This window comes from Cebus imitator, unplaced genomic scaffold (genome assembly GCF_001604975.1).
Source record: "Cebus imitator isolate Cc_AM_T3 unplaced genomic scaffold, Cebus_imitator-1.0 Scaffold107, whole genome shotgun sequence".
Taxonomy (NCBI): Eukaryota; Metazoa; Chordata; class Mammalia; order Primates; family Cebidae; genus Cebus; species Cebus imitator.
In genome coordinates this window covers 2,953,534-2,963,313 of record NW_016107422.1, presented here as the reverse complement: position 1 = coordinate 2,963,313, position 9,780 = coordinate 2,953,534, and the positions used below count along the sequence as shown (strand labels likewise).

The following is a 9,780-nucleotide window of genomic DNA, read 5'->3' as shown; positions in this document are numbered from 1 at the left end:
CCGAGTATAAAGCATCCCAACTCTTTTGTGTGATTTATTCATGGCATTAATTGTGAGGGCCAACCTGTGGTGTCCGTTGGCAGCTGCGCCGTTATCAGGGCCTGGGATCAGCCTGGCGAGCTCAAAGCACAAGGACTCACATTCAAAAATCACTCTTCGGCATATTGACACTTCAGTTATCAACAACCCTTTTTATCTGCTGGGAGGGAGATCGCGGCTCGTGGGGCCGGAATAAGCCACAAATCACTGTCGCTGCCGCCTCTCTGCATTCTCTTAATTGTATGTATTCTCTGGAAAAAATGATCATCATGGCCTCTTGTCTTGATGAGAAATTGACATTTCTGAGGACTTCTTTGGGTGCACCGAGTGAGCAAGATAAGGCGTGGGTTGTTTTAGAGGAGAGCAGCCTTTCTTCCCTTTCAGGGGCCTCTTTACCGCTCTCGTTGACCCACTTGATGAGTATGGATTTCATGAGGTCTTTTTCAGCATTTGAACTATAAAAGGTTCAGAATGACACCACCCCTTATAGACAAAAGATAACCTTGCCCTTTGAATATATTGATTCTTTATTAACTAGGCTGTTTAATGCAATGAAATGAGGCATTAGATTGAAGCCCATTTCAAGTGCTTTGAATAATCTTTAAAAGCTTGCAAGACCTTAAAAGGCAGCCTGACAATAATTGGCATGCATTTTGAAAGAATGCAGTTCTTGCTTCTGATTTAAACACAAACAAACAGAAAATAATTTCTCCATCCCCAAGTTACAGGGTGTTGGGTACTTGTGGCACCAGGGCAGAGTGGGAAGGAGGTGACTTGCCCAGCAACTGCTTGCCCCAGCCCCAGCCTCCAGCCACTTGGGAGGGAGCCTGCAGGGGAGGGGAGTGGGCAGACTTCAGGCTTGTACCTTATAAGCCTTTCTCTTTGCTGTCTCTTTAAGGCTGAAATGAGAACCTGATTGTCAGTGACAGGAGAAAAAGGTATTCACAAGTTTCTTTATGTTTTGAATAATTGTTTCCTGTTTTGCTCAGCAGAACAAGTAATTAAGATGACATTTGTGAGTACTAATTTGGATCACACTTATGTGTATGTGTGATAAAGCTGCAAGCCAAAACATGCAAACGCAGCCTTTCATGGAGGAGAAAATGAAAAAATACGGAGTAAAATGGGAGCATGGGAAACTCGAAGGAGCTGAACATCGTTGTGTAAATTAGAACCTCAGTGTTGATGGCAGATCTCATTATAGTTGGTGCATTTGGCTACCAATGAGCAGACAGCAATGCCCGCAGCTAGTGCATGGGGGCCACTGTGCCACTGTGGTGGCAGTGAAATTAGTCATGCCCCTGTGTAGACCCTAGCTAGCACATGCGTCTGGGTGCCCTGGTGTCTGCCCACCCTTCCAGAGCCTTTGCTGTTGCAGTCACTCTCCTAAGCCTGGTTCTTGCCCAGTGGAACCCAACTGTGGAGCCAAAAGCAATGTGTGTGTGGGGTCACTGGAGCACTTGTTCCCTACCTGCCAGTATGCTATTCAGAAGCAGAGGGCCTGGGGCAGGTCTGGAGGGAGTGTGTAACAAAGCCCCTCAGTGAGCCTTGGGATTGTCTGAGTTCTCAAAGACAAGTACCCCAACAGTGATTGTGTCACCCCAGTGCTACTGTGGCCCACAGAGCATCTGTGACACAGAAAAATCACCCGGAGTGCAGCACATGTACAGGTGGTACCTCTGGGGGTCAGGACCGCATAAGTGACAATTTGCTGAACGTCTCTACACAGGTTAGAGAGTGGACGGTGGGTAACTTTGTGGAAAGTTCTTCCACGGATGGATCATTTTCATCTTGGCCAAGTTGCAGCTTTGGAACCCAGACATGCAAATGAAACCCCAATGTAAGTTTTATGTGTGTTTAGTCCGTCATTTTAATAATCAAAACAGAGAACATCGCCAGAAGTGAAATTCACAGACAAGAAATACTTTAATTAAATATTGTGTAAAATGAACATTTTTATACAGTTAAATATCTGAAAAAATGTACAGATAAAACAATTTTATTGTAGGGTCTTTAACAGTAAAATCTACCATTTAGTGAAGCGTTCAGTCTTGAGACAGTGAAGTGATGTGAGCGTTGATTACTTAACCTAAAACACAAACCAAGTGAGGCACGGGGAAGCGGGCGGGTGTTCTCAATGCATACATGTGAGCTCTTTTGTAGATCAAACCCTTACTCGTACGAAATAAAACGGACGCAATTTAGTTCCAAAGTGACTTCTCAGGCTTTCCCGTGTAGCTAGGCCTTGTCAACCATCACAAAGCCGGACTGTGACCTTCTGACTCCTGGGGACATTCTGTTTATTTTGTCCCTAGAATGAACACTTTCTAAGTTGTGCATTGTTGATTTTTTGTCAAGAAGGTATTTTAAAGTCCCTCCTTTTTGTTTTAAATTCAATTTCTGCTGCAGTTTGCAAAATGTTTGCTGTGCCGTGTCTGCAAAGCATTTAGTGCAAAGGAGAAAGAAAAAAAACCTGACACTTTTGGTCTCACTGTGGGTTTGGCAGTAAGAGGCACAATATCTGAAGGAGGCCATTCCATTTTTAAAAGTACAGACAGTGCTGTTGGAACTGACCACAAAAAGGTATTGTTAAAAAAAATAATTAAAAACCAGCAGTGATTTGGGGTCCTCCTGAAACCTCCCTGAATCGGAGGTAGGCCCAGGAGGGGCAGGACGCAGCAGAAATACTCCCAGAAAGGAGAGACAGGTCATGCAGCGGGCTTGTGCTTTTGTCTGTGTGTTTGTGTGTGTGTGTGTGACACCATACGTCTCCAAATGAAATATTTATTAACAATTGTAGTGTAAGCCTGTGATAAAATAGCACAAAGGTTCTTTAAAGAAGTCCACTTTTAAGGCATCAGAGAAGTTAATGTGGCAAACATTTTAATTAAAACATCAGAAGTAAATTTTATTATTTTAAACTTTAGGCCTCTGAATTTTTCCAGTAAACACAGTTCAGCTATGTGGCAAAGTCATGGGTGGCATCTAAAATGACTTTTTACATTCTACAAAAAAATAAAATAAGGACACAGCCCCAAATGGTGTCGCCTCTTCGCGGCCGCTCCACATGCACAGAATCTACTAGGATTTGTCACGGCCGGGTGGCACCGTTTTGACTATACAACAAACTTTTTTTCAAAAGTATTTGTTCAGATAACTTAAAAATAATATAAAAATAAACAATGAATTTGACTTTTCCTCAAAATAAAAAAAAAGGATGGAAAGTCTAAACAATAGCATATTTTCGAAGTACAAATGAAAAGTAAAGACACTGGTTCATCTTAACGAAACGGATCAAAGAGACAAGTTCTTGGCTAATGCTCGTCCCAGTATCACAACGCCAGGCCATGATCAGAAACCAACAGAGACAAGAAAGAAGAAAAAGGAAAAGGCGGGAAAAGCAATGTACAAAATTTCAAAGATAAATACAATATTTATAATTGATATGTTACAAAATAAAGTCCCTTACCAACTGCAAGTGTTCATGGGAAAGTGTCAAATGAAGACCATTTTATTCCTTATACGACACATAAGGAATAAAACTTGTGTTTCTAAATATTTTAAGTGGATCTGAAAAAAATTCAAGACAAGTGTATAAATATTTAGCTACAACTTTGGCAAAATCACAAAAGTCTACAATTTTATAACCACATACAAAACACATTAGGGAAGAAGGATCTAGAAGTCAAAAGGACAATTTCTGGTACAAGAAACATAGACCGCACAGTAGCCTAAGAATGCAATAGTATACAGTGCTAGCAAAAGTTGAAAAAATGGTGCAGCTCACATTTGCTTAACAGGAAGCTCTAGCAGTGGGAGAATATTGGAACCAACAGACAGTAGCATTTTTTCTCTGTCAGTGTGCTTGTTGAAGGCAAGAGAATTCAATATCAAAGTTACAATTTCTAACTACAATAAGTTACAAAGTTTCATTTCATTAAGATGAAGTTAAGCAATGATAAACCCTCCCCCCCCCGCCACCCCAGTTCTCCTAATCACATTGTCATCCTTTTTTCCAGTCTGATGGCTCATACCTCCTTGGCCCCCTTTTATCACCACAAAAAAATATTTCACATTATAGAGATACACAACCATTGTGAATCTAAGTATGAGTACAGAAAAATGTTTGGAGGCATTTTTCATCAGTGTTTCATGATCATCAAAATGGTGCATTCACAAAGTTTCTCCCAACACATAGCAATTACTAGACATGGCCAAGACGGAGTCAGAAACTTTATACAAAATAGGCGTCGCTTTGTTTTCCTTATTCTTCAGGACTGAGAAATGTGAAAATATGAGAAAAGTTCAGTCAATAAAATGGAATTGTTCATGAAGAAGTAGGCTGTTTGAATGTTGATTCTTAATAGTTTAAATAAAATCTTTAAACAAAGTCTTTTGTAGCATTTCAATTGCTGCTGATTTTTTTGAAGATACTGTTTCCATCAGCATGTCTTAATATACTAAACGTGTCCCCTGAAGTCCGTCCTTTGATGCTGGGTGCTGTGGAAGGTAAACAAAAGTCCCTCACATTGGCGGGACTACCAACCCAGACATAGCTGCAAGAGAGAAGGACAGAGCAGTCACTGCAGGCCCCCGGCACGCGCCCTCCCGCCATGCCAACGCGGGTGGGGCTGCCCTTCCCCGCTATGCAACTGGGAGGCTGGACTCGGAGGATTCCATTCACCAGCCTCAGGCGTGTTTAGGGCGTGCTGGGGAATCTGTTTCCTGGTAGGGGCAAGGGGGGGCGCACCTGGGGACAAAAATCCCCCAGTGCTGTCCCTCCTGCAGCCCTCCTGAGAGGCTTCTTCTAGAAAAGGGAGGGGCTTCTGGTACTGCGGCAAAGGCTGCAGCTTCCCGCGCTGATAAGCGCAGGGTGCAAAGCCAACGGAGGCCCAGACCCCACTCTGTCGAGAGAGGTGGCCCAGCCTGATCACTCCCGTGACACCAGCCAAGGCCGGCTCACAGGCCCCGCTCTCACTCCCTACGTGAGAACCAGACAGGCCTCAGTTTCCCCCTTGCTTCCAGGTCTGGGCTCTGGCCGTGCGGTCATCTCTCTGTATCGTAATGGTGAGTCAGGGCTCTCCGGAATCAAAGCCACTCACAGCCCACCTGCCCTGGAACCTCCAGGCAAGGGCCACGGAGAGACATGAGTCATGGCACTGCCGGCGGGAACTTTTTTCTCTTCTCAGTAAAGAGGAGAAAACTTTGCACGAAAACGCCAAGTGGGGCTGATGCTTTCACGCGAACTCCTGGTACGAATGTAATTTAAAATCTTTTACCACGGGTGTTGTTTAATTTTTGTCAGAATGATCATTCTCATTAATTTATGTATAAGATATTAATACATTTGTTCATGTAGTGACGTGAGCTTCAATTTCTCAGTTCATTAATTTCAACAATATTAATTTGTCTCCGACTCACCGTTACAACTTTATGGTTTGGAAGCCCTGTGCGTGTACACACCGCGTAGGAGGTGCCATCTTTCAGCCGGCCCGACCCCGTGTCGCGGGCAAGGCTGCGGCACCTCACCACCTGCCTCTGCAGCAACCCTGGTGCGGTGCCCGCTGATGGCACTCAGGCCAGTTGGCAGCACTCCGGGGACCTGGGCGTCCCTTCATACACTAACGAATGTTGTGAAGACAATGATTTCAAATCACTGATACCTTTCCAGTTCCTTTTTTGAGCATTAGTTCATCAAAGTGAAATATGCCACCGACTTCACAAAAGGGCCAGTTTGTCTTCTCCGCAGCTACGTCCTCAGCACCCAGCAGAGAGCCTGGTACATAGTAGGTGCTCAGTAAATACTGGTTGAATGGGTTCATGTTTCTAAAGGAGTAACTGGATTTGAGTCACTGGGAGGAGCATATACCAAAGGTCGTGTCTGAAAGAGGCCAGGTGACGGCCACTCAATTCAAGTGCTTGCGGGCCTCAGCACCTCACAAAGGGCCACTCAAGAGCTCAGGAGGCCTGGGGGCACCTGTGTGGCTCTGCCTGTCCCACACATCATGGGCCACATGCAGCCTGTACAGCCCAAATGGGCTAGGCGCCGGGCGGCACAGGATGCCCACTCCATGTGGCCTCATCTGTGGACAGCGGTGCCCTCAGGGCAGGCCATTCTCCCTCCTGAATCTTTGAAAGAGATCACTTAGGAAAATCAGCTCCTGTCCACAGACAGGACTGCAACTTGGTGCTGGGACACACCTGGCCCTGGGTCTAGACGCACACACCTTTCCAAAAGACAGCACAGCCTTGCTGGATGCGTGGTCCAGCAGACAACGTGGAGAACCAAGGCCCCACCTCAGGGCCATGAGGGCAGGCTCCACAGCGGCATGGTGCCCCGCCATCCCCATGCCGGGGCTGTATTCGCTGCTTTGTGCATAGGAGGCTGGAAGCGCAGGAGCGGCGGGCAGGGCTGCACCCTACACTAGGAAGTGGCAGGCTCCAGGCAAAGGCCCACTGGCTGAACCAGGCAAACAATGACCACAGCCACCTTCACCACAATCCTGCCTTCTCTCACGTGGTCCCACCCTCTTAGGGGCACAGGGTGCTCCACCGTGAGGACACTAGGTGCCATCGGAGGGGTGAGCTGGTCAAAAACCAAGAGGTGGAATCTGGTCCTTGCTGGGGCTCAGTGCACAGGGGTCCTCGCTCTGAACACCAGGCAGAGGTGGCACACATCACAATGGGCCACGGGAGAACATGCAGCGGTCACGGAGGTGCCAGGAGAAAGGCCGAGCCCGCCCCCCCACTCCCATCCACACCCCTAGAGAGGACCCGGCACTAGCACCCGGCCCCGCCCCACCCTCACCTTGCAGTCCGTTCCCGTTGGCGCTGGTGCAGGAAGGAGGAGGAGAGGCTTGGGGCCGGACCACGGGCGCGAAGGCGCTCTTCTGTTTCACTGCGGAGATGACATTGGCAGGTGAGAATGAGAAAATGCCGTGTGTGCTGCTACAGTTTGAAGGGAGGGTGACCGAAGAGGCTGCCATGGTGGGGCTGGACGGCACTACTGCAACAAAGCAAACACGGTCAGCACGCGCGGCCGTGGCACAGCGCCACGGCGAGAGGGCACCAAGGCCTCGCCTCAGACGGGGTGGGGCGGGGGCAGGAGAACACAACATGACATGCGTCTGGCTCGGCCACACTCTGGATAACAGGCAAGCTCTTGTGCACTGGACTTTCTCTTCCAATTGAGCAGCCCATTTTGTTCCGATTTTTTTTTTGGTTTCCAATGAGATCGCATCGGGCCCGTTTTGGGTCAATTTACGGTCGCCATTCTGACGCCCAGCCTCCAGGGCCACCCTTCCTTTTATCCAGTAGCTCACACCACAGAACATCCAAGCAATGCACACACTCGACTCGGTAGTGAATATGAATCTGCGTGATGACGTGTGACAAAAACAGACACTTACTGCCGTAGGGAGAGTTAGCGGAGGAGCCATTAAGAAATCCAGGCGAGCCAGGGACCCCTAGATTGGCCATGGCGCCACTTCCATATCCATTCATGCTAGTGCTGACTGTGTTGTAATTGGACTGCTGGGGAGTACTGCTGGGGACGTAGCCTCGCGGGGACACGCTGCTTGTATTGCGACTGTAGCCGACTGTTGAAATCCCCCCCCGGCCAAAAATAACGTTATTATCAGCGACAGACACTTGGGGGGGGTTCCCCGAGAATCTATGTCATATATTCCACATTGCTAATTGACCCTGCGCTTTCTACCGCTCTAGCGCCTGCTGCCAGCTCGGATGACCTTATCACGCCAACCCTGCTGCCACTGTCTCACCGAGAGCCCCGTCCTGTCTCTGCTGGCTTCGACAGCCAGCCGGGGCGCGCTTCGATCTCACCGTCAGTGGCTTTCACGTTTCTCTTTAGAGGCAATTATCAACAGCTCGGATTCCTGGTCTGTCCCCCCACACTCTGTGAACTTGTGGCCTCTGTAGACCTTCAAATGCCATGGCTGACAAGGAGAGCTTGTTTGTGGCCGTAACTTCCCCTGGAAGGCTGTTTGGGGGTCTTCATTTGTATGGTTGCTATTTCTATACGTGGGGGCAGTCGGGGGCATGGGAGCTTCATTCCCACCGTGGGAGCGTGGAGGGATGGGAGCGAGATCAGCAGCACAGTGGAGGCATTTTCTAAGCTCGCTGCCTGCGCACTTCTCAACCAGGAAAACAAAAATGGACCCAGACGGCAAGAGGCAGCAACCTTGGCCAGCCCAGGTCGCTGTACTGTGGGACAAGGTGCAGAGCGGGGAAATGGGCGTCTCTCTCCAAGTTTTTGTTCCAAACTTAGACCCGAATCCCAGCGGGCAGCACATCCACACAGGCTCCCCTTGGCTCCCTGGCTGTGGCTATCCTATGGCTTAGCCCAGTCTTCCAAGGAAAGAAAGTCACTTCTGAACACATTGAGGGAAACTTCTAGCGAATACCAGTGACCCGTCTGGCAGCCAGTGAGCTGCCGTTTTTAGTTACTGGGCCCTCTGAGCATTCTTGGCCCAGCACTGCCTGGGAGGACCTGCAGCAAGGTCTTCCTGAGCGAAGGAACCAGCAGAGCCAGAGAGCCACTCCCCAGCCGGCCCTGGATACACGCCTCTGCAGCTAAGGCCTCACCCAACCCGCCGAGGGCACTCAGGGCAGGGGTCCGCCTGGCACATTGGCCTACCTTGGTCATTGGCTTGTGACGTCTCCGACACGTTGACAGCTAGCTGGCTGCTGAAGGAGTTGACGCCCATCATGCCCGTGTGCGCAGGGGTGTTGCCCAGGGTGGGTATCTGGTTGTGATTGCGGGGAACGCTGTACAGCGCCTCGGCGATGTCCGCCGCTCGCTTCAAGATGATCTCCTGCAGCAGGAGCAAGCAGCAGCCGGCCCGTCACCCCAGGCTAGGCCCAGCCCAGCTGGCCGCACTCTTGGGGCCTACCATGGCAGCATCCCCTGTCCCTTGCCCAGACCATGACCAAATCTCTTTCTTAAGGGGCAAAGAGCTTTCCCTAGGAAAATCATTTACTAGCACTTTTGAAAGGGTGCAATATCTGGCTGGGCACGGGGACTCATGTCTGTTTCCCAGCACTTTGGGAGGCCAAGGAGTATGGATCACCTGAGGGCAGGAGTTCAAGACTAGCCTGGCCAACATGGTGAAATCCCATCTCTACTAAAAATTAGCCAGGTGTGGTGGCACATGCCTGTAATCCCAGCTTTTCAGGAGGCCGAGGCAGGAGAATCGCTTGAACCCGGGAGGCGGAGGTTGCGGTGAGCCAAGACTGCCCTACTGCACTCCAGCCTGGGCAACAGAGTGAGACTCTGTCTCAAAAAAGAGAGAGAGAGAGAGAGAAAGGGCGCAACATCTGCTCTATTCTGTCCTGGGACCCACAGCCCAACAAACATCCCTGAATGATGCACAGGACAGCTCTCAGGGAAGGCCCTGGGCTCAGAGTCAAAGAACCAGGGCTGCATCTAGAGGGAGGGCCCTGGCACCCCTGCCCTAGGACCCCCCAACCTCGTGCTGGGTGAGACTGGCTGTGGGGCACCCATGGTTCCCAGTGGCACCAACACTGTCCACCCGCCACTGTGTACCGCAGACGGGTTTCAAGGCTATGTTCTCCCTGTGACAAGCTTCTCTGCTTTCAGGTCCTGACACCAGCTCATCATTTCTACTTGACCCTAGCATGAGGGCAAGGACGGGAAGCCATTCTCACATCAGACTCCCATGGAGTCACTGGAAAAGCATGCTTGTGTCCAGGAAGCCCGCG

The 9,780-nt window shown here is 49.5% G+C and overlaps 1 protein-coding gene across 11 annotated transcripts in view; it reads right to left on the bottom strand.

Moving 5' to 3' along the window:
* Positions 1–1,941: 1,941 nt before the first annotated feature.
* The window catches only part of EBF3 (EBF transcription factor 3), a 128,466-nt gene continuing 120,627 nt past the window's right edge, over positions 1,942–9,780 (bottom strand). For 3 of the 11 annotated variants that reach the window (XM_017537871.2, XM_037741796.1, XM_017537873.1), the window contains 5 exons: positions 8,696–8,873; positions 7,449–7,637; positions 6,848–7,045; positions 5,703–5,815; positions 1,942–4,595 (listed from right to left, as the gene is read on the bottom strand). In XM_017537871.2, the coding sequence (XP_017393360.1) occupies positions 4,578–4,595; positions 5,703–5,815; positions 6,848–7,045; positions 7,449–7,637; positions 8,696–8,873 (696 nt within the window). In that variant the 3' untranslated portion in view covers positions 1,942–4,577. The remainder of the gene's footprint in view (positions 4,596–5,702; positions 5,816–6,847; positions 7,046–7,448; positions 7,638–8,695; positions 8,874–9,780) is intronic. The other 8 variants (XM_017537875.2, XM_037741795.1, XM_017537877.2 and 5 more) reach the window with 6 other exon arrangements.